The 25,549-nt window shown below is 35.8% G+C and overlaps 1 protein-coding gene across 7 annotated transcripts; it reads right to left on the minus strand.

Moving 5' to 3' along the window:
* Positions 1–783: 783 nt before the first annotated feature.
* On the minus strand, positions 784–23,412 carry LOC107002474 (regulator of nonsense transcripts UPF3-like). 7 transcript variants are annotated; one of them, XM_015200520.2, is made up of 13 exons: positions 23,049–23,412; positions 22,810–22,916; positions 22,539–22,634; positions 22,349–22,447; positions 22,107–22,186; positions 21,143–21,253; positions 20,470–20,614; positions 13,432–13,505; positions 12,148–12,541; positions 10,876–10,917; positions 9,032–9,141; positions 8,883–8,935; positions 784–1,447 (listed from the first exon to the last, which is right to left on the minus strand). In XM_015200520.2, exons 1-12 carry the CDS (start codon positions 23,180–23,182, stop codon positions 8,897–8,899), a joined length of 1,431 nt encoding a protein of 476 aa, XP_015056006.1. In that variant the 5' UTR covers positions 23,183–23,412; the 3' UTR covers positions 784–1,447; positions 8,883–8,896. The 7 variants fall into 7 exon arrangements, with proteins under 7 accessions (XP_015056006.1, XP_015056004.1, XP_015056001.1 ...); XM_015200518.2 differs by having other exon boundaries at positions 12,109–12,541; XM_015200515.2 differs by having other exon boundaries at positions 10,819–10,917; positions 12,109–12,541; positions 21,143–21,250; positions 23,049–23,411.
* Between the last annotated feature and the right edge of the window lie 2,137 nt (positions 23,413–25,549).

A 25,549-nucleotide genomic window follows, 5' to 3' on the forward strand; every position in this document is an offset into this window, starting at 1 on the left:
GAAAATTTGTAAGTTTTGATCAATTTTTTGAAAAATTGCCTCCTGTAGTTCGAAAAAAAAATTGTTACTTACTTGAAACCCATTTAGCAAGAAAAGAATTTGGTTGGGTAATTTTTTTGCTACTCCTGTGAGGATTATCTATCTAAGAAACTTGTGTTTGTAGAAATGTTGATAAGGACTAAAAAGCAAATGTGAAGAAAAGCTATTCCTATTGTTCTTTTTTCTAATTCCTTTTGTTTGAAAACCAACAGTACCAGTACAAATAACGGGTAGAACTTACCCGCACAAGGTATTCGTTTGTGAGTGTAAATAATCAAGAATAAACCTCATCTTCTAGGTTTCTATTCCTCTTGGATAATTAGGTTATAATTTAACTTTAGATTTTATCATAAATGCAATGTCATCATTGTTGGAAGTTGCTCACTATATCTCTACAAATAAATCTTTCCAGACAAGCCCTTGCCAATTTTCCTTCTTCAGGGTTTGTATGTATTCAAAATATAATGGAGCCTCCAAACCTTGTCAACAAGTTTTTTGTTTCATATAAGATTGGGTTAATCCTTACTTCCTACGTAGTTAGTACGAGCTGCTAGAGCCAAAGGGGCAGCTCAGTGAAAGTGAAGAGTGTAACCATTACTGGCGAAGAAGTCATCAATGACTAAAGTGGAAGGAAGAAGTATGGACGAAGGCCAGTTCGGTAACAGGCCAAATCACATGATCTTTCCCTCAAACTTTACCAGAGCCAAAATATCAGAAACAAGCAGTGGATTGAACAAAAGCATATTTAACGACCTACAGATAGAAAAACTGCTTAATATATAAACTGAACATATGATTTGGCCAACTGATGGATCAACACCAAAATGCTCTTACATTTACCAATACGCCCCAACAACACACGAACAATGGGAATCCAACTTTTCAATGCTTCAGTGCTTGCATCTGCTTAGATAACACCAACTCAAACAAGCTTCTGTTTCACAACCAGTCAAGCCTAGAAATAACATGGGCTTACAGACATGAATTAAGTAGTGTGGGCACTTAACATGATCATACATTTGTATTTACAGTTCAACAAAAGTTTAAGTTCCCATCTAAGAAACTATATTTTCTTGATAATCAGCCGAGTCAAAGGCAGGAATGAGGATATCCACAGCCCTGAGGTGAAAAGATGGCATCACAAGGAACACCAGCTGAAAATCGTGGTGATATGTCATTAATGACTTCCTTCCCGATCGCTCCTATTTCAGGCAATCTATGATTCAATAAGGTCAAAGATTAGTTCAAAGGTGAACACCAGTAGCTGTAGCACCCTGATGTATGGAAGTTCCATTTGAGTTTTTCGAACCCACATCTTTGCTCCAGCAACCTTGCTTACACCTGTTCGTCAAGCAAAGAGAGTTGCCACTATCTGTATACTTGATATGGTAAACAACCAAGCATTTCACTGTAGAAAAACAAGATAATACTATTGAAGAACATCACGAAATGGCTTACTTCTCAACCATAATAAAATGCATTTACGTTCTTGAGAGTTCATTTTTAAGTAGATACACTAGATAATACTATTGAAGACTTCACAACAAGTAAACTTTTCAATCAGACATATTTCTCTCTTTCCAACATGGACCTGCCCCTGAAAGTTCTTTTTTTCCTTTGGGCGGGAGGGAAGGGTGTTGCCTAGGTAACATTTCCAAGAGTTTGGTACCTAAATCAAACTAAGTGGCATGGTAAACCATAAATGAGAAAGAAAAGGACACAACCCATAAGTGGCCAGATTCAACAACCCAAGTATGAAGATCACCCACCTTCAATATGCAGATGACACCTTAATCTTTTGTGATGCAAAAGAAGAACAGCTGAAGTATTTAAGTGATTCTAATCCTGTTTGAAGCCATTTCAGGTCTTCACATTAATTGGAGAAAGAATTACATATACCCCATAAATCACGTGCCTAATATGGAGCAACTAGCCATGATACCAGGAGGTGAAGTGGGAAGCTCCCCACTATCTACTTGGGTATACCCCTGGGAGCAAAGTCAAAATCCAAAGGGATATGGGACCCTGTACTGGAAAGTGTGAGAAAAAATTAGAACAGGTGGAAGTCTCAGTATTTATCTACGGGGGGAAGACTCAGACTGGTAAATGCAGTTTTAGATGCACTACCAATGCTATCACTCTTCCCAATTCCTTTAGGCGTTGTTCAAAGACTAGACAAGATCCGAAGGTCCTTCTTATGGCAAGGAAACAAGGAAAAAAGTAAGAACAAGGTGGGCTTGGCATCAGGAATCTGCAACAACACCCGTCCAAAGCTTTGAAGATCAAATGGCTATGGAGATATGCACAAGAGCCTCAAACCCTATGGGGCAGTGTCATAAATAGCAAATATGGGGAATAAGATTGTTGGGTATCCAAGGAGGTCACCGCTCCATATGGAGTCAGTTTGAGGAGATCCATCAGGGCCTTCTGGCCTTTTCTTTAAAACACTCAATGATCAAAGTGCACAATAGAGTCGGAACCAAATTCTGGAAAGATAAATGGATAGGGACAAGGTCATTGCAAGAACTGTTCCCGGATGCTTTTGACCTTGCTCAAGATCAACACAATACAGTAGCTAAGATGTTGACTCAACAAGGATGGGACATGAGATTCAGAAGAGGGATGAATGATTGGGAGAGATCCCAAGAGTGGTTGAACTATTCAAACAACTAGAAAGCTTTCAAGGGATGCAAGAAGGTGTAGATTGTTTGTGGTGGAATGGACACCCTAAAGGACTTTATAAAGTCAGCTTAGGGTATAAGTTGTTGAATCAGATAGAACCAATGAATACTTTTTGGCCTTGGAAACAGATCTGGAAGACCAAGATTTCATATAAGGTTGCATGTTTTACTTGGCTTCTAACTAAAGAAAGTGTTCTGACTCATGAGAATTTGATTAAGAGGAAGATTGTCACTATGCTCAAGATGTTTCTTATGTGAAAAGGAAGCTGAGACGGTAAATCAGTTGTTCCTACACAGTAGTATCACAGATCAACTATGGAAGATTTTCATCAATCTTAGGGGCATAGCATGGTAATGCCAAGCAAGATTGTTGACACTCTTTTTAGCTGGGAGGTAGCTGGAACTGGAGCCAGTAACAGAGAGAGATGGAGGATCAACCCTTCATGTATACGGTGGACAATTTGGAAAGAAAGAAATGATAGATGCTTTGAGGACAGTGCAATTTAATACAAAAGATTAAGCTAAATTGTATTTTGTTATTTTTCTTTTGGTGTACTAAATTATAGTCTAGGTAAATAGAATCAATCCTAAGATGTGCTAGACACCGTTTAGGTTTGATTTAGTTTTGACATACTCTGTATCGAATCTCACTCTTGTAAATATGGTTTTTCATACTAGCTTGAATACAAAACATTACCTGATTTTTAAAAAAAAAAACAAAAAAACACAACCACTGAGGTATAGGAAGACGGAGAATCAATATGTGAAGAAAGTATACAACATACCGATACTGATATTTGTGGGGACTTTTGGATTAAACAAGATAAGAAACACGTAACTTCTCAAACAAGAGCATATTAGAATCATATTTGATATTTTTTTTTAAAAAAAAAAGTGATCCTAGTCTAGAAATGCAAGATTCTTTTTAGCCATCAGAGAATGCATAACCATCAAAGGTCCATTAAAAGCATGAAGTAAACACTAAACATTATTAAAACCAATCTGATTGTTGCTAACGTAACAGAGAGATACAAAGTGAGGTGTCATCGCCTCATGGCAAAAGCGAATTCACTAAAATTTATGAAGCACACACTATGGACAGTGAGGCACAAAGTAATACGAGGAATATGATACAGAATAAATATCCTTTAACATAACAATACTGATATTTTGGTGACAATTGGATTAAACAGGACAAGTAACACTCTTAACTCTCAAACAAGAGCAATCTTAGAATTATTTTTGATAAAACCCACTAATGATCCTAACCGGGAAATGCAAAATTTCTTTTTAGCCACAAGGAAAATCCATAACCTTCAAGAGTCAATGAGAAGGCATGAAATATACAGTATTGTTAAAAACCTCCCCTTTGTTGTTTAAAGCAATGGAGAGATCCGAATAGAGGGTTTATGGCTTCATGGGAGATGCGATGTGCATAACTTGAGGTGAGGTGCAAAGTAATCCCTACCAGAACTGCACTCGCTTCGTTGAATTCAGTTTAAAGATAAAAAAGTTACAGATTTATTGTAAGTACTAGGACTCCGCTCCACATAAACTTCATCATTTTCTTTGATTGAACTCCTCAATTATGCAAAGCCTCTTCTTCTACTACTTGTTTATCTGTTTCTTTTGTTTCTTCTTCGTTCTTGTTGTTCTTCAGACAATGTCTTGTCTTCTGTTACTTCTAGTGTAGGGCAGTGTTTTCTAAGGTGTGCTTAAGCCCTGAAGTGAGGCTCACAACGTGTTGAGCGATTCACCTCGTTTAATGTGCACTTCAATGTCCTCATCAAGGTTCTAACGCATATTTTTCGTTGCCAATGAGCCTCTTCTGAAGAGGCAGGGCTAAACAATTGATACTTTACTGTATCATCATATTTTTTTCAATTTCTTTGTTCATATTTTTATAATTTATGCTTATAATTATCAGAAAGAGATGGAGACCCCAATTCAGTCCCAGATCTGGTACTATGGTAAATGAGATGGATAACATTATGCTAGAAGAACAGTTCAGTGAAAAGGAAATAATGGATTGTGTTATGGCATGTGCACGGATAAAGCACCAGATCCTGACGGTTACACCATGGCATTTTTTATAGCTTGTTGGGATGTGGTCAACAAAGAAGTAGTTGCAGCAGTACAAAACTTTCATGCTCATTTTTTGAAAAAAGTTTCAATGTGACCCTCATAGCACTGATACCAAAAAAATTGGGGCGAAGGAGTTGAAGGACTTCAGACCCATAAGCATTATAGGAAGCATTTACAAGATCCTATCAAAATTCTGACCGAAAGGCTCAAGAAAGTAGTCTCCAAGCTGGTGGATGCTCAGCAATTGGCCTTTATAAAAGGCAGACAGATTATGGATGCAATTTTGATTGCAAATGAGTGTGTTAATGTCAAAAAGAACAGCAAGGTCCCAGGGATCCTTTGTCAGTTAGATATTGAAAAAGCTTACGATCACCTTCACCGGGGATTCCTCCGGAAGACTTTGGAGAATATAGGTTTTGGTGGAAAATGGATGAAATTCTGCATCACGACTGTGAAGTTTTCCGTTCTGATAGATGGATCTCCTTCTGGGTTCTTCTCATCTCAGAGAGGATTAAGACAAGGGGACCCCCTATCCTCTTTTCTCTTTATTCTGCCAATGGAAGGACTAAATGATATGCTCAGAACAGCCCAAACGAAAGGATGGATTAGAGGTTTCAATGCCAACATGAATGACAGACAGGGCTTGGCCATATCACACTTACAATATGCTGATGACACCTGATTTTTTGTGATGCAGAGAGATGGAACTAAAGTATTTAAGAATCATTGATATTGTTCGAATCCATCTCAGGATTACACATCAACAGGGGGAAAAGTTCTACTTACCCCGTTAATAAGGTGCCCAACATAAATGCGTTAGCAAGTATCCTCAGGGGAAAGATAGAACTTCCCTCACTGTACCTTGGCATGCTCTTGAGGGACAAGAGAAAGTCAAACGGCATATGGAACAATGTTCTGGAGAAATGTGAGAAGAAGCTAGTGAATTGGAAAAGCAAATATTTGTCTCTAGGTGGAAGAGTTACTCTCATCATCAGTGTGTTGGATGCCATTCCTACATACATGATGTCAGTTTCCTCAATGCCTGCAAATGTGATTGACAGAATGGATGCTATCTGGTGACATTTTTTGTGGCAAGGGAACTGTGATCCTATGAGCACAAAAATCATCTTGTAAAGTGGGGATGAAGTCATTCAAAGCAAAAAAGTAGGGGGTCTGGGGATAAGGAACCTAAAACTGGAGAATCAAAGCCTTCTGATGAAATGGCTATGGAGATTTGCATCAGAGGAACAAGTACCATGGAAGGAGACAACCAAGGCTAGGTTTGGAATGGAGAACAAATGAACTACCTACATGCCCACACAACCGTATGGGACTGGAGAATGGAGGTCTATTAGAAGTCAGTAGATCAAGTTTGCAAACAACGGTAAAATCAAGGTGGGAAAGGGGAAAACACTATTTTGGGAAGATGTGTGGGCTAGACAAGAAACTTTGAAGAACAAGTATCCGGACTTGTTCAACCTGAGCCTTCAAAAGATATCCACAACTAGAGAAATGAGAGACGGTCAAGGATGGGATCTCAGGTTTAGGAGACACTGGGAAATTAACAGTGGCTGAACTGCTCAATACTCTGGAGCAATAGAAAGATTTAACTCCCAATGAGGACAATATAATCTATTTTGGCCACCAGACAAGCAAGGCAGATTTTCAGTTGGTTCAGCTTACAAGACATCACAAAGATCAGTCTCTCAGAGTAGTCGCTGGCCCTCGAAGATGATCTGGAAAGTCAAGGTATCCTTCAAGGTTGCATGTTTCACATGGCTACTAGCCAAACAGGCGACACTCACCCAGGAGAACCTTATGAAAAGAGGTCGTCAATTTTGCTCTAGGTGCTCTTTTTGTGAATGTGAGATTGAGACAATAAATCATCTCTTTCTACATTGTAGAGAGACTCTGAAGTTATGGCAGATTTTCATCAATTTAAGAGGCATAAGATGGACTATGCCAAGGAGCATCAAAGAGACTCTAGCTTGCTGGAATAGAGATGGGAATCATTCGGGCACAGGGAGATGGAAGATCATCCCAGCCTGCATTTAGTGGACTATATGGATGGAAAGGAACCAAAGATGTTCCGTAAACAAGAGTTGCTCTCTGCAGAACTTAAGATGAACTGTCTAGTGTTTTTCTTTTTTTGGTGTAAACACGGATATACTCAAGAAGAAGAGGATATTCCTAGTACTTTAGATATTTATGAAGCTTAGTAGGGACTCCTCTCCCTCTGTAATTTTGTTGTAAGTATTACTGGAATACTTTCTGAGTGTTCCTTTTGTTCATAATACAAGTTACCTTAAAAAAAATCATCAATCTTGGGCTAAACATATATATTTGTAATTTTTTCTACCTTTTCACCTTTTTTTCTTAAAGCCCACACTTTATTTGCGCTTAAAGCCCCAATGGACTTCAAAGTTTCTTTTTTTTTTTAATGCTCTTTGCTTTTGGTAACACTGGAGCCATCTTCTTATACTTCTATATTTGGGTTTCTCTTTTGTTTTTCCCTTCTACTCTCTTAGTAGTTAGTATTAATTAAATCTTTTTTAATTTTTCCGTGTCCGCTTGGTCAAAAGAATTAGAAAATATCCTCTAGGAAAAGAAGTTCCGTAAAGTTGAGGAAAATAACTTCTCTGGTGTAAGTAGGGAGAATAAGTTCCACATTGATTGTATCTTCCCTACCTTCAACAACACACATCATCTAGTCATCTTCACCCCTACCCCAGCCCCAACCCCCATAGTATTTGTCAAAATTATATACAAATATCCCTTCGGGATGGCTAAGTGGTTTGGGCTGGGACTTCCATGTTGAAGCTCTCAAGTTCGAAACCCCTTGCCAGCGAAAGTAAGGGGTTTGCCTCATGGGTCGAGCTCGCACCGGACTTGCCTAGTGCGGGTTACCTCTCCTATGTGGTTTGCGAGCTATTGCATAGGAGCGGGGGTTTTACCCTGTACGCACCCATAGGGTAGCGACTGTGGTTTCCCTTGTCATCAGAAAAAAAAATTATATACAAATATTTTTAGGATAACTTTTTTTGCTTATGTATTTTCCTTCATACCGAACACATTCTAAAGCAATTACATATGAAACTGAATACTACAAATATTAAAATCAATTCTTTTATCATCCTTTTAATCTGCTATTGAAGTGATCTTTTACAGTTCTCGCTTGAAATTTTATTTTAACAACGTTTACTTTGAATTATGGTACTAATATAGTCATATTATAATTTTTTGGGTGCTTAAAATTACTGATTTCAATTTCAATTTAATTATTCAATTACTGTTGTCGTTATTATACAGTGGGTGGTTGAAATCATTAATTTTAATTGCAATTTAATGTTCTAGGCACTATAGTCACATATGTAAAACTTATATTGTAGTTTAGGTGAACTGTGCAATTCATCTGTGTGCTTCGCCGCTTCTCAGTTAATCCCCGGCATCATTGTTTTTCACACTTTTTGCCTTTAAACTTGGCAGGTATATTTATTCCAGTTAGACCAACGACCAAAATATATACAGAAGTACAACAGAACCCAAACATAACTGGAAATAGTGTCGGGACTATCAACTCTGACAACATATGATAAAAGAAGAATGGGCCACTAAATTCCATTTCCCTAAGCAGCTTTAGACGAAACCTAAAACTGCAACACACAGGGTATATGCATCACTCCTCACCCCATCTTTACAAACTACTTCAAACTTTTAAATTTTAGCAGCTCTAGATTCCAAACAACTTGGTGAAGCAATTTAAGCAAGAAGATGAAGACATAGCATTGCTTATCGTTGAACACACATTGCTTGTTTATTTGTTCTAACAAAATAAAATGGCATGTTTTACCTAGTAGACTGCACTTACCCCAAAGATGGTCCCAGGCATTCCCACCATGAAATTGAAAAGATGCAAATAATCATACCTAACCTTATAATTAAAGGCATCAGCTATTTCGGATGTGTAGCGGTTGATGCCACACATTCACAATCCATTTACCTAACATGTATGTCTATGGAAGAAAAAAGTTGAAGTAGAATGAAAGTAGACACCACATGGACCTTATTGAAACTTACCATTAAATAACAAACTAAGAACCAGAACTTGACTTTTGAACCCACACTTGTTTCTGCATTGATATCATAGTCCATGCAAGTACATCAGTAAATGTACAAGGGAAAATCAGAGATCAAAGTACAAATAAGAATTTAAAAAGAAAACACACCTCAAGAGAATTGTAAGCAGAAGTGCCTCCCCTTCTCACGGGTTTTCCTTCCCCAATAGAAGTGCCATCCACATCCCTCAAACCACGACGACCACCATGTTTATAGTTACCTTAATTGATCAGAAAATTCTGAAGTTGTGAGAAATGTAGGAAAAGAATATTATTGAATTGTTATTGTTTCTACATTATTACATTGAGACCCAATTTATAGGCACTAGAATACAATCCTTTACCAAGTAGGATACTATTTACTATTCCTATTTCTATTTGTATTCGTATTCCTATTCTAAATAGGATTGTGTAACCCGTTTCTATTCTAATAGGATTGAATAAACCTACTCCTATTCTAAGAGGATTGTATAAACCTATTCATGTTCTAACACTCCCCCTCAAGCTAGTGCATACGATTCATGTACCTAGCTTGTTATAAATGTAATTAATACGAGGGTCGATGAGGCAGTTGGTGAGATATATGCAAGTTGATCAGTCAACTTCACAAAATTTACGGTCAATCTCGATGTGTTTGTCTTCTCATTAAATACTGGATTTGACGCGCACTGTCAATATCAATGTGCTTAATCTTCTAATATGATGCACAATACCACATGTTGGAATGAATTTGATTGAGTCAATATTAAACAAGGTCACCAAAAAATTGGTCAGAATATGCTCATCCGCTGGAGTATTAGATTTGATGATTGAATGTGGTCACAATCTAAAAAATAAAATTATATGGGTCGGGTCGGAATGATGGCACAACCCAACTAGAAAAAAGAAATTATATCGGAAAGGTCAGATTGATGGCACTACCCTATTGAAAAAGAGAAATAATATGGGTAGGGTCGGAATGATGGTAAAACCTTATGCAAATCAGGTTTGAGGAGTAATCGGAAAGACGAATGGAACTACGCAAATCAAATATGAGGAGTCACCGAAATGACACGGTGCTATGCAACTCTGATATGAGAAAGTAGTTCGGACAAATCCACAATACTACGCAAATTAAATATGAAAAGTAATCGGAAGAGATGCACAATGCTACGCAAATCAAATATGCAAAAAAAAAAGGTAGTCACCGGAAGTATAGCACGGTGCTACACAAATTAAACATGAAAAAAGTAGTCGCCAAAAAAGATAGCACGGTGTGACACATATATGATATTAAAAAGTAGTCACCGAAATGATGGCACTGTGTTACACAAATCCGATATGAGAAACTAGTCACTGATATGATGGCATGGTGCTACACAAATTAATGATGAAAAAATATTCACCGGAAAGATGGCACTCTGCTACAAAAATTAAATGGGAAAGTAGTCACCGGAAAGATGACATGGTGCTATACAAATTAAATATGAAAAAGTAGTCACTGTAAAGATGGAACAGTACTACACAAAAGTAGACACCGGAATGATGTTGGCCGGACGGGTGTCATATGTGGATAATAGCCGCCCGCCGACAGTGGAAGCTCCTTGATTGTTTACCAAGATCGCAGAGGCTCTGATACCATGTGAGAAATATAGGAAAAGAACATTCTTTTACCAAGTAGGATACTATTTACTAATTCTATTTCTATTTGTATTCTTATTCCTATTCTAAATAGGATTGTATATACCTATTCCTATTCTAATAGGATTGAATAAACATATTTCTATTCTAATAGGATTGTATAAATGTTCTAACAGAAGTAACCATAGAAGAACCAATAACTAACAGGCAAGACAAACTTAAGCACAATTTTATGTAGAACTCAGCACAATCATCTCACGGCCCAAAACAAAACTAACCATTATCAGTAGAAGAGTTAGTATGACGCCCAATTCCAATTGGTCTGAACTCACTACCTCGTGCAATTGGCAGATCATTTTTCGTTTCTCCTTGACCCCCTACAGAAGCAAAAAATAAGAGTATGATTTCAGGAGGATAACACTGAACCAAAGGTAAACATCCATACAATTAACATGTAACAGAATTACGAGGTAAGACAATGATGCATACACTCATTTGAAATCATAGAAGACTTGGAAGAGGCATAAAAATAATAAGCATACGGGCCAGTCAGGACGAGCACTTTTTAATTGGATTTGGATATAATTTGGCGTAGTTACACCATTTGACCTGTTTGTTTGGCCAAGTAATTTACTTGGTTAGCGCATGAAATTGAGTGTAAATGAGGGGAAGTAAATACTTTCTCCAATTCTCAAGGGGAAGATGAGCATTTGTGGTAGTTACACCATGTACGTACCAAATGACTTCCTAAATTCTTTTATTTTTTCAAAATATTATTCTATTTTCAAAGGAAGACCTTTATCTTCAATTTTTGCCTCTCATATTCTATTACAACCTGAAGCCACTTGTTTGCTCCATTACAGATGTTAGTACTATATATCTCCTTATATTTTCCTTTTCTTCTTTTTATATTTTTTTTCTTGCATATTCAATATTAGTACACTAGTAACTAGCAGTACTTTGTAAGTTGATGTCTTACTGATGTAATGAACTTAATGACTTGCTATATTGTTATTATTTTATGAGTTCTTATATATTTTATTTTTAAAAGTTCTTTAAAAAAATTATGGTCCATGGGACCATTTTATTGATTATTTGCAAAAAAGTTCCTACTTTAAATATATTATTTCTTTCCTTTTTTATCCTCATTGAAATAATAATTTTATCAAGTTAATTTCGATTGATGATATTGATCGATTGGAGATAATGTCACGCTTTAGATTAATCAAAAGATAATGTCACGCTTTAGCTTTACAATAATGAGTGTTATATAATTTTATTGTACATAGATTAATAGGTAGCATTTGTATTTTGTTCAATATGTAGTTTTAACTCTTATTTTCTATTCATTATGGGAAAGTACTATCTAAACTCATATCTATGCTTTTCTTTTAAATTAAAAAAGTACAGCAAATCATACTTTTTTTATTATTGGAATTTTTAGATTAGTCAAGTTAAAATTTTCCAGGACTATCCATGTTTGTCCAGCATACCAAACAATCCCTAAGAGGCAGATTTTGGGAATATACATCAAGAAGGATAGTTATTAGCAATACGAATGAACAAACCTTCAACAAACTCCCGCACTTGGGAAGACTGAGGATTACCAGATGATAATGATCCATTACTGGCTTGTGAACTATCAGCGCGATGAAGAGGAGCCCAAACACCACGATCAGGCCTATCTCTATTCCTAGAACGTCTTTCTTGTTTCTCAATGTGGACAACATGCTTTTCATTTCCAACAACCTTATCCTCATTAGCTCCACTTGTATCCTTCTGAAACAACTGCATACTTGGTGGCCGAGGAGGTCTCATGTCCTTATCCTGTATTTGATCTGATTGAAATGCTGACTGATTCTGTCGGGCATCCTTTAGAAGAATACTTCTGATGATTCTGCCACCTACCTCTTGGTGCTGGTTCAGTTTCAGAGCAGATAAACTAGGTGAATTCTTGAGAGCAGATGACACATTCTGTTGAGCTAATGAACCACCAGAAACCTATACAGTTAAGAGAAACAAGAGTAAGTCCAAGATGCAGACATATAAACTAAACAAATTAACCTGAGATGACATCGATGTGTTATGCCTGGTGACACAAAGTAGCAGTGAAAAAAGCACATCCTTAAACAACTATGTAGTGGCAAAAACTTTCTCTAATTAGGGAACTGCAGCATGCAGAATCTGATAATCACATCAAAAATCCAAAAAATTTAGAATGTCATGCCTCCAGAATTTTTCATTCAGTCGAGGAAGCACATATAAGTACAGAACAATGTCTTGAACATCACTGTGTCTTTTGTTTACTAATATAGAAGTTTACACAAGTATATCATCCTCCAGGGAGCAATATTACGTGAAGGGCACCTTTCTCTGTCAGGGTAATCCACATAATTTTGTCAAAAATGGATTACTATATTACAGAGCCACATGGAACATATTTTAGCAATGCTGTTATTTAGAAAAGCAAAGCCAACAGGAACAGGACCTACTCTTAGACTTGGCACCTCAAAAGAAAAGCAAACAAATCTATACAGAAAAGAGGCAACAACTAATTCAATGAACATATGGTCATAGCAAGTCTGAAAATTGTTGGAAGTAACAAATAGAGCATCGACACAGCAGATGGCTTTAATCATTCAAAATAAATGGTATTGGTCAAAAAACTTCTTCACATGCTCTAATATCTCGTGTCTCCATTCCCTTTACCAATAAAATGGTTACCATTCTGCACATGCCATCATATTACTTGGGACAGTGATAAAAGGAGTGTCAATGGCCTTCAGTGCTTACATCTCTTTACACCCCCACACCCTCTCTTTCCAAGGCCACGATTAAAGACAGTCGAGAAGAAAAGGCTCCTCCTTCTGCCACTAAAGATGTAAACTTACATTAGGACTTTCTTTTTCCTTCCCCTTCAAGAGCAGAATTTTCTTCTTCCCACTATCAGAAGTTACTGAACGACCTGAAATAGATTAGAAAGCATTATAGATACTTTAAACAAAATGCTTGGATAAGTTACAATGACAAAAAGGGTAAAAAGGACAGCACATTCTGATTATCTTCGCAATTAAATGGTGAAAGCACAGCGCCTTGTGCAAGTAAAATATCTCTACACAAATCATATAGATTATAGTTCAACCAAACTTAGCACTCTAACCTCCAACCAAGAGAATTGGCATCCAAGATACCACACTGGCTTATATAAGATAGAAGTAACCTGACAGGCAGGTTCAATTAGTAACTATATCAGGCTATCCTTTGCCTTCTCCACTTAGACTTGGGCCACCCACTTCTGTAGATCCATCATAAAATTGAATAAAAATATTATTTTGATCAGAACATTGAAGATTATTAATTGATCTCCTTTTTGAATGAAAAATCCATTCAGCAGCTGCTTATGACCCCAGAATTTATATGCAACTCTTTTTCATACAACAGAAAAAATACCCTCCCCCTAAAATACTTCCATATTGGCCCTGCAGCATTAGAGATGGCAGCACAAAGATCCCTTTTTGGGTTCAGGAAAGTGGCTAATATCTGTCCATGTTTTAAGACAATAAATTTCTAGATGCAAAGAAATATTCAAATGCATTAAGGATTCCGGTTCTACGTTCAAATGATATCTAAGCTTGGAAACAATATCATACTGTGAATAACAATGTGCATGAAAGATGCTATCATGGACTACTTTGACTTTAACAATTTGCTTCATCATTAGCCAAAGAAGAGAGACGAGGGAGAAGCTTAGCGCGCCTTTGACAACACAGCACTGGGTACGTTGGTGGTGCTAGTGGTTAAAGTGGAGAAGCCTGTATTGAGAGCTGGCTATATTTTTGGACGCTTAATGTATCTGATCACAACACCTGTCTGAATATCATATCATCTTGAAGTATTAATGAACACTTTTGCATTGCCACTGTGCCAGTCTGGGAGCTGGAAAGAGTTGTCAAATATTTCAAGACCTTGGAATCATCCCAAGGGTTCAAACATACTGAAGATTCACTTATAAGTTAAATGAAAGCCCAACAGTAAAGGAACTTGTTCTGTAAGCTCTGCTTATAACATTCTGATTAGGCACAGACAAGTCGACTAATCAGTGGCCATGGAGATCCATTTGGAAGATGAAGGCTCCTTTAAAGGTGGTATGCTTTCTTGGCTAGTATCGAGAAATACTTGCCTCATACAGGATAAACTTCAAAAAAGGGGATTCCAACTGTGTTCTAGATGCTTTTTGTGCGGAGCTGCTAGGGAAAATAATAGTCACCTATTCATTCATTGTCCTGTTACTTGACAATTATGGCTACTATTCTTGAACATGGTAGAAATCAGATGGTCAATGCCAGTAACAAGTGTTGATTTACTGAACTGTTGGAACCAGAATGATGGGGCAGTTAGTGGAAACTTGTCACTGCTTGCATATGGTGCACCATTTGGAAGGTGAGGAACTATAGAGCTTTTGAAGACAAATACAACTTTGTGGAGAAAATCAATATGAACTGTTTACTTTTGTTTTATTTTTGGTGTAAAGAAAGCTGTGCTGAGGCTAAATCACGCGTTGATATGATAGGATCCTTGCGAAGTAGTAGCCTAGGCTTGCTGGGATTCTGTGAAGTTTTTTTGCACTGTTAAGGCACAACTTTAGCTATACACACACACATACATATAGTCGTTACCAGTTCCAAAAAAAATGTTATCAACAATCCAATCGGAACATTCTCTGTTTATCCGGCAAACCGAACTCACAGAATTTAGCTACCCAATCAAAAGCCAAGTCCAACAGACTCAAATAACTTGCAACGTGTCTACTCATTTTGCATATAATATATATCCTCACTCAAGGTCAAGATCAGCTAGCGAGCACACAAAGAGAAATCCCAAGCACTAAGATAACCAATCGCCATAGCACAAATATTTGTGATATGGCAGGTTATGCATAGTATTTCCTTCTTCTCTAGCGTCATTTGGTATTGACATTGTAGATTAGTGACTTGTATAAGGGTGGAGCCTGAACATCAAGGAGGAAAGATTAAGTTGATCCTAGTCTTTATTATAATATAATTACTTCTGGGGAGTACCTCTCAACAAGATTGACAAATGGCACAAAAGAGAGGCCTAACCAGGTACATAAGTAATAGGTCTATCAATGCACAGAATTATTCTCCTGTCCATTTATGTTTTGGTCCATGAACCTTTATACATATTGATGCTTGCTTTAACTGAGCAACAAAAAACATAGAAAAAGAGATATATGATTGTCTTAGTTCCTTGGTCTTACTACTGCATAAAATATAATTCAAGAAAAACAAATGTCTCAGCCAGTCAGCCACAAGTTAGTGTAGCTTATTTTCCTACAAATGAAACACTGAGACAGAAATAAAAAGCTTGGAGGCTGTTAGAATATGAATAGAAACACGAATAGCACATAGAATCCTACTCGAATAGGAATAGGAATAGTATATCAAATCCTATTTGAAAAATGATTATAATGTAGTGTCCTAGTTGGAAAAGAAGCCTGATGTAATGTCTACAAATAGGGTCTCAAAGAGATACATCTACGATCCTGATAGAGATTCAAATAACTTTCAACGCTGGCGAGCAGCTATGACTCATTTATGTCGTCCGTTTGGCTAATGATTATGCTAACAAAAGTAGGACTGATCTAGGGCATATTTATGTGCCTACAAACAAAATAATACTCATACTTTAGCCGAGTTCGAAGACAAATTCTCATTGTATTGATAGTGTTTGATTCATGTTATTGCATTATGATCAACCGTTATGATTATTGACAGTAGGTTGGGAAGCAAGAGAAAAAGCACAAAAGTGGGAAGCATGTGAAGTGGAATTGGCGATCAAAAGGCACGAAGGATAAAAGGAAGTTCAAAGTGGGAAGCCTCTCCGCATCGCGGAGAGGGAATTTATTATTCCACTCTCGAAGGTTGCTGATGAAGAAGAGTATGTATCCTCTCCGCATTGCGGAAAGGAAGAATTCAAGAAAGTGAAAAAAGCATATGCGGAGGTGGAGTCAACTTTTCCCATTGAATAAATAGACTCCGATGTTATTATTTTTATTTTAATTTTTCAGGCTTTTGGAGAACGACGACTTGGCTTCTATTGATTTCTCTTATGTTTATTGAATTCTTGAAGATTGAGAATCACATTATGAGTAAGCTAAATTCCCTTGTTGTACGGTTGTGGCTACATGATGATTGTATAGTATTGAATTAGATGGATTGAAATTGTTTATCGCATAAATTGCTCATTTGTTCTTAATTTAGTATTTTGTGACGGCCACCGTTGAAATAGACTTATTGTCTGAGTTGAACTCAGAAGAGGAATAAGAGGATAGAACGTGTGATATAAGGAGCATGATCTTCTCTAGAATTAGGGTTGATTTGTATCTAGGATAGGGATATACGTAGAGACCTTGCTTGGTTGATAAACAGGATGAAAACGTAAAGCTAGGTAATTGTTCTGTATATCCCCACTCAAAGATGTAGTTAGACTGTCAATTACAGTAGGCGATTAGAGGTCGGGAGAGCATGATCACACATTTAACTAATTGACGTCTGTTAAAGAATATAGTATGCATGAATTCAAAGTAGACTGCAGCCCGAAAATTCACTTGTCATTGTTTTAACTCCAACTTGAAATTGAATCATATTAGCTAAATATTTTGAATCGTTACTTTAGAAACATTCATCAACCATTCTGGGAACACTTGCTTTAAATTATAGTCATTGGAAAAATCAAATATCATCTAATCTTAAGTCTCTGTGGTTACAACATCCGACTCTTGAAAAGGGCTACTTTATTACTTGCACAACCAAACTTGCGTGTGCATTTGGACGCAACAAGGACCAATGATATATGCATGAACCCTATATTTAGGGAAGAAAACTGGCAAGTCACCATGAATCAATTTTCGGAGACTTTTTAGGACTATTTTGTGTCAAATGCGTCTGTGCCATCTTTTTGGTGACTATTTATTCATATTTGATTCGTGTAGCACTGTGCATCTTTTTGGTGACTACTTTCTCATATCTAATTAGTATAGCACCGTGCCATCTTTCAGTGACTATTTTTTCATATTCGATTCGTGTAGCACCTTGAATCTTTTTGATGACTACTTTCTCATATCTACTTTGTGTAGCACCATGTCATCCTTCTGATAACTACCTTCTCATATCTAATTTGTGTAGCACGGTGTCATTCGTTCGATGACTACTTTTTCATACCTATTGTGTGTAACACTGTGCCATCTTTCCGGTGACTACTGTCTCATACTACCTCCGTCCCTAATTACTTGTCCACTTTTCCTTTTATAGTTGTCCCTAATTACTTGTCCATTTTGATAAATCAAGAAAGGGCAATTTTTTTACCTATTATACCCACAATTCAATGACTAATTACTTTGAAAAATGTAGAACTTTTCATTCACTTCATAATTAATAGGGGTAAAATGGTAAACTCACTACGTCATTAATTATTTTCTTAATAGGTGTGCCAATTCAAAAGTGGACAATTAAAAAGGGAAAGAGGGAGTATCTAATTTGTGTGGCATCTCGCTATCTGTTCGGTGACTACCGTCTCATATCAGTTTATGTAGCACCGTGCCATCCTTCTGGTGACTACTTTCTCATATCTTATTTTTGTAGCACCAAGCCATACTTCGGTTACTACTTTATAATATCTAATTTGTGTAGCCCTTTGCATCTTCCGGTGACTACTTTCTCATATCTATGCTATTTAGCACCGTTTGTATTACCAATGACTTTTCAGATATGATTAGAATAGTTCTAAACATTTTTCGAGTGATATTGATACTCTCTCCCATGGCTAAAATAACATATGTCCGCCTTGTTCTATCTATGACTGTTGTTTGTCGTTGATTTTTTAATCAATTGGACATTAAGAATGATTCTCTACAATGATCTGGAGGAAGAAGTCTATATGGAGCAACTGTCTAGTTTTATTGGTAGGGGGGAGTCTAGTAGCCTTGTATGTTGATTGAGCAATCATTTTAAGGTCTGAAATAGTCTTCTCAAGCTTGGTTTGGGAAGTCAGCACAGTAATTCAAAAATTTGGCATGACTACTAGTGGAATTGATCACTCTGTATTTAATTGATATTCTACATCAGATCCAATATTTCTTGAGGAGACTACGCACATGAGATTGACTGTCAATTTTGTAAAGTCGAGTGATCAACTTGCAAATATCTTCATCAAGCCCCTCATCGGTCCTCGTATTAATTACATTTATAACAAGCATATGACTTGTATGCACCAACTTGAGGGGGGGTATAAGAATATGAACAGGAGCAAGAATAGTATATATAATCCTACTTAGAATAGGAATAGGAATAGTATATAGAATATTACATGAAAAAGGATTATAACATAGTGGCTTAGTTGGAAAAGGAGTCTTATGTAGTGTCTATAAATAGGGTTCCAATGTAATAATGTAGAGACACAATTCAATAACATTCTTCTCCAATATTTCTCACAGGTCTAGACAGAGAACTCCCTCCATATCCACCCACCCTGCTTTTACAGAGTGCATCCTAGATCCTCCTCAAGTTTTTGTTAAGTTTCCAACATCCAGATTCTTCACTAGCAAAGTTATGATATAGATCTAACTGGTTTTAGTATATGTACCAGCAGTACAATTTCTTTACCTTTAATCCAGTGTTTTGGGAGGCGAGAAGCGAAAAAAAGCGACGAGGGCTTGCTTCACAGAAGCGAGAAGCAAGAAGCGAAGCGCGCGCTTTTTTTTAAAAAAGCGACATTTAGTATAAAAATAAAAAAAATATTAAATAACTAAATAGAGGTAATATAGTCTTAGATAAAAAGAAAATAGATAGTCAATAATACTCATAAGTCATAACATATAAAGCAAAAAATCAAAAACATTATTAAATCACAAAGACTCAAACTCCTATTCTTCAACAAGATCCTCAAACTCTTCAAGTGCCATTACCAAGGGTTATAAATGGTCATCATCTTCTTCATCATCAGAAGTGTCAAAAAATTAAAAAAAACAGCTGCTAGCATACACACTGATCACAAAATAAAAACGAAAAAAAAAAAGCAAAAGAATTGAAAAAAACAGAGGAGGCAGTCAGTAATTGTGAACAGAAACAGAGCAGATCGCAGCAGAGATGAAGAGAAGAAGAGAAGAGGAAGAAAAAACTACAGCAGTCGCATCGTGAAGAGAAAAGAAACTCATAGAGATGAAGCAAAGGCGAAGATTGTATATTTCAGATGAAAAGGAACTCATAGAGATGAACTAATAAACATCGGTTAGAACTTACCTGCAGTCGCGGTCGAGGTGTGAAGAGAGAGACAGTCTCAGGTGCGGTCGTGAAGAGAGAAGAAGCGAAAGAGGAGTCGTGAAAGAAAAATTAAGTTATATTGTATATTTCAGATTAAAAAAAAACTATTTTTTTAAAAAAAAACCCTAATTGTCGCTTTTTTATATAAAAGCGCTCTTTATTGCGCTTTTGCCTTAGTGTCACTTCTCGCTTCTTTATCTGAAGCGAGCGCCTTTTTCAGATCGCATCGCCTCAGGAGAAAGAAGCGCACTAGTGTCGCCTCGCTTTGAAGCGCGCTTTTCACAACACTGCTTTAATCTAAATCTCCACAAAACATCACGAGTCAATTTGTCACTTTCACTTGTTATCCCTCCCAAATGCATTAACGTACGCAGACATTCAAATCATAAGATCCAAATGTCTTGAGTATTAAAGATTAAACATACTAGATCCCAATTGAACGCCCCTAAAAGATCTTTTAAATTTTGACGGTTAAACTTTCCTCAAACTCACACATACACACACACACTCAAAAACCCATTACACATAAGAAAAAAGGAGATGGACATCAACTGCAGTATGTAGCAAACCTGTAAGAAACATAAGACATACCAATTTCTCCTTCCACTACATCAATCCAAGATCCAGGAGCAGAAGCACCAAACTTGTCAGAGAGTTGCTGATTACCACATTTTGACGCTAGAATATATGATTTGTCCTTACTGTTGCCAGCCTTAGAACTGTCCCGTTGAACATACTGTGAAATAAGGAGTTGCGTAAGTAATACAAGACATGAGATACTAACTACATGAAAATGAATAGAAAAATTCCCAACAAGCAGCAGCTTTATTGTTTAAAACCTACATGAAAAGATAAAAGAACAAAAATATGCATCTAGATGTGCGCGTATGTGTGAGTTTTATGACCAAACTAAATATGTTATGCTTCCTTGCATTTATAGAGAAAATGGTAACAAGTATCGAAAAGCTCAATTATAAGGCAAAGTTGCAAAGTACAAAAGTAAAGTAAGAGCGGTGAAGGCTTGACATCATCTTCATCTACAAGCAGGCATATAGATCAATCCAGATCAGGTATTACAATGAAAAACAGTTGAAAGCAGTTCAAGAGTAAAGAATATTACACTCACAGAAAGCCTTAATATTCTCTGAACTTGAACCGGAAAATTTATTATGTATAAAAAGTTGTATAGAGAGTTGTGGTGTAAAAAGACATGGACTAATCACAGTAGTTCATAGCAACAAACTTTGGGATGAAAAGCATGTACCATGGTTGTAGAAGTTCTCTTTTCAGAGCCTCGTCTAGATGCAGTTGAGCTAGGACTTCTTGAGCTTGTACCACCAATACTTTTACTTGATTTTCCATTAGAGATAGACTTCTGTCAAAAACCAAGGCCAATAAACTTGGTGTCGTTCATTACACTTAAGGGAAAATGCTCAAAAGAAATATACCATAATTCATTTAACAAGACAAAAGATACAAGATCAAAAGAGAAGTGGTAGAGAATGCTATGGAATCTTCTACATAGAAACAAAGGTAAACAAAGGAAGACCAACAAAGGAACTTCCAGAAGAGAAAGACTGAATATAGTCCGCAAATCAGCTTTTGAAGAACACAACACAATCTTTACCACAAGATGTTATTTGACTATATCTGGTTCTTCCCACTATTTTTTTCCTTGTATATTATCAATTACCATCTGCAATTGTAAATAATTAACACTCAAAACTTCAATCCCTTGTATAAAAGAATTCATTGCTGAAAAATCCAGATTAACAGGGACATTTTATTTTGTACTAAGCAAAATTAGAAGCTCATCCAGGTAAAATCTACACAATCAACAAACTTATTTTACCAACAGGTAGCTCAAAGAGGAATATTTACAGATTATTCAATTATTTGAGGACACATTTCAACCTGAAACAATAAGATAAAAGGAAAACAGGAAGTTCCATTATAACAATCCAATTTAGACCAAACTATGAAACTTTTCCTCTGTTGCTCCCGTACCCAAGTAAGTCACTGAAGGTAACACAAAATTGATGTGCAAGACCTAATACTTTCCCGTTTCTCTTTTTAACACATTCAATGGCAGAAGCATCCAACATATAAACCACAGACAAATATAAATAGAAAGCTGCATATTACAAGAACATGCAGAAACTAGTTCTTTAATGGTAAAGTTTGAGAATCCCAAGATTCTGAATTTTGAAACAGGAAAGTTTCCCCACCCGAGCTCCACTCGTCACAGCTCTTTTCTGACGTACATAATCCATTAATGGAGTAACTATAGGAGCATCCTTTGCTGAGCCTGAAATATAGAAATAAGTAGAACTTCAGTTTCTTGAGAACATGATGCACTCCACCTTCATGTTTTGCTCTCCAACTCTCATTTTGATAGATCAGATCTCCATTTGATGCTCAAGGACAGTAGGAAAATGTGGGGAAATGTTCTAATCATGTTCCGACTAACCAGCTCGTTCAGCTTCCTTTCTCTCCAATTGTATCTCAGCGCTCGGCAGATTCTCAACAGGCTTTGCAAGAAATTCAAGGAACTCCATATATGCAGGATCTACAAGTGCATCAACAAAATTAATGTAGCAGCAGGCAAGATGGACATAGCATGTATGTCACATCATGCAATCAGCTCATCATTTTAATACCTTTCAATATGGTCCCTTCACGGGCATCCTTCTTGAGCCAGTGCTTTGGGACACGCTGAGAAGGAGCATACTCGACAATTGTTTTGAACTGAGTGCCTAGTATAGACATTCCGCGAAGATGAGCATAATAATTTGCCAATCATATCAGATCAGTGAGCAAGATAAATCTAGTAGGAATCAGATAAGAGATAAAGCAACATATAATAGTGTGGTGACAACCAAAGATTTTCAAATGCCCAATTAATCTGGTGTAACTGTGCTTGAGCTTTACCTTTCTCATTGACAAACATGTGTCCATCAAAGAACTCAGCAAACTCAGTGACATCTTCCATATTCCGAAAGTCAATATAGGCTTTTGAATAGCTTTGATGCTTCAGGCTGCACAAGAAATTTGGACATAAATGTTGTCAACAATTGAGAATGAGGAGAGCAGTGGAAACCTTAAAATATTTGCAGAACTATCACAGAAAATAATGCAGCCTGCTATTTGCTATTAATGGAAACCCTAACCTGGTCTTGGCTGGGCGAAAAGTGAACCAATTGTATCGACCAGCAAAGCGAGAATCAACATGCTCCAGAAGCATAGACTGAGAAAGTGTCGGCGGCAAGTGCCGGAGAACGACTTTGGTTCGCCGATTCTTCATAGGAAAATATCCAAAATCTAATCTACTCTACTCTAATTACCAAAAAATTAACTGAAAATTTGCCGACAAATCACATCTTTTCCCTGTAGCAGTGATGAATTTCTATAGCCCTAATACGAAAATGTCCATGCATAACAAATTATTTCACAGAGATGGAAAGAGACCAGCTTGACCAAAGAGGATTTCCCAAGGAATTTTGTTTTGTTTCTTATACATATACATGTTTTTAATAAATAAAATAATAACTAGAGTATTCATCCTATATTCCAACTAAATTAGTATATCATTTTTAGCAAAAAAAAAAAAAACCAGTATCAAAATATTTAAAAGTTAACAATTTTTTCATTCTTTTGTTGGAATTTGTAGAAACTAACACAACCCACAAGAATCAAATTGCCCTTTTCAACCTTATCAAGTAGAATGCATGTGACTATTAATTTCAAAATACATGTTTTATTAAATTGTATATTGTTTATTTAAGCGAAAATTTAAATAATAAGTTTACCAAATAATAATATTATAGATTCTTTTATGAATGTTCAACATGAATCATTATGTGTATATTTAAATACACAATCATATGAAGATGGTCAATGAAAAATTTTATTAGTTAATTGCAATAATGTATATATTTATCAATTTGATAAGGTTCAATCATGTAATTAGTCTTATCTCACTAATATTACCTTATAGACAATACTTGCTTTGTATTTTTCTTGTCATCTTACTAGGTGTTCTTTGCACGTGTTCTTCACGTTAAATTGTTTGGATGTCATGTGAACATAAAAAAAACTCTAAACATTTTAAAATAAATATATTTTAAATTAGAAGATCTTGTTGACTTGATAATACATTTGTGACATATATAATACTTAAATTCAAAGACAAATACTTAACCAAATACAAATATATATTTGCATTAATGAAAATATTTATCTCATAAAATTAATTATTAAATAAATTATAAAAATAATACTAATACAAACTTCAAGTGTGTTATTACAAGTCATATGAACCTTTCTTCATCTCAAATACTGAAATATTAAGAGATACTAGTAAATAAGTAAAACAAAAGGGAAATACTTATATGGTAATAACTTTTTTGAAGCAAACTTCATGAGAGTCTAAATCACACAAGTAATATTGATAAATAAAGTCATTCTTTTGTCTTGAGCATCAAAACAAATCGTGACAATTCTCTAAATTTTGGAAAAGATTTTCAGAAGCATATATCTATATCACAAGAGAAATTGTTAACAAAAACAAATGAATTTAAACTACATCATGTTAACTTCATATATTGGAACATTACATACTAATGTATATATTAAGCAAAAAAATTAATTATATCATCAAAATTATTTTCCTCAAGTACCCGAGGTTATGTAATATACCCTCTTAGGATAGAACGACTTATTTCATCAGAATAGTGGTATCTCATATTTGTCTTAACTTCGAACTCACTCAACGACAATAAATAACAAAAAACAATGCAAGAAGAAGAAGAGTAGAAGATTAAAATAAGTTGGTTTAAAATGAGAGGAAGTCTCTCTATTTATAGTCATCAAAGGGCAGTATGAACAAAATTTTTTTATGTGTTTTCTGAAAAGTCATGACCTTTTTGAGAAGTGACAACTCTTTGAAAAAGTCACAACTTATTGGGAAGGTCACAACTCATCGAAAAATCACAATCCTTAAAAAAAAGTCACAACTTATCGAAAAAGTCACAACTCATTAAACAAATTCACAACCTAATTAGTTAGGAATATTATAGTAATTTAATATTCAAGTTAGAAGTTCATGCTTTTAAGATAATACTAATTTCATGGCACGTGCATTGCACGTGTGTATCGTATAAACAGTATACAACGTTGTCAAATAGAATTAATATTACTAAATTAATATTTTTAGTAAATAATTATATTTGAAAGAAAATATGACAAATGCTTTGAAATAATTAATACATATTGTCATATAGTTTGTTGTATTTTGAAATCAAAATAACCAGATATCATTGAAACATTTCTAATCCATTCATTCAGAGTTTAAATTTGGGGAGAAAGTGACATTTTCTTAGTAGTATTAATTTCACTTCACTCAATTTTGTTAACAAATCTAAGTGACATTTTTTAAAAAAAAAAATATATTCATACAAATGTGACCAATAATTTTTCCTCTTGAGGTTATGAAAATAAGTGATGGACATCATGTAAGTACAATTTTTATTTTAAATACTCATATTTGAAATTTCGTATGTGCATAACACGAATAAGGATTACCATAACATTTGGGAAAATACATGATAGTGCCACGTAAGCCAAAAATTATTCATAAAATAAGTTCGGGGGGGGGGGGGGGGGGGGGGGG

This window comes from Solanum pennellii, chromosome 10 (genome assembly GCF_001406875.1).
Source record: "Solanum pennellii chromosome 10, SPENNV200".
Taxonomy (NCBI): Eukaryota; Viridiplantae; Streptophyta; class Magnoliopsida; order Solanales; family Solanaceae; genus Solanum; species Solanum pennellii.

Coding starts and splice junctions, on each gene's coding strand:
- LOC107002474 (XM_015200514.2), bottom strand. CDS start 23,182: ATGAAGAATCGGCGAACCAAAGTCGTTCTCCGGCACTTGCCGCCGACA. Junction 22,448..22,538: donor TGAAGGGACCATATTGAAAG/GTATTAAAATGA, acceptor ATGCACTTGTAG/ATCCTGCATATATGGAGTTC. Junction 12,542..13,431: donor AGGAAAAAGAAAGTCCTAAT/GTAAGTTTACAT, acceptor TTAACTGTATAG/GTTTCTGGTGGTTCATTAGC.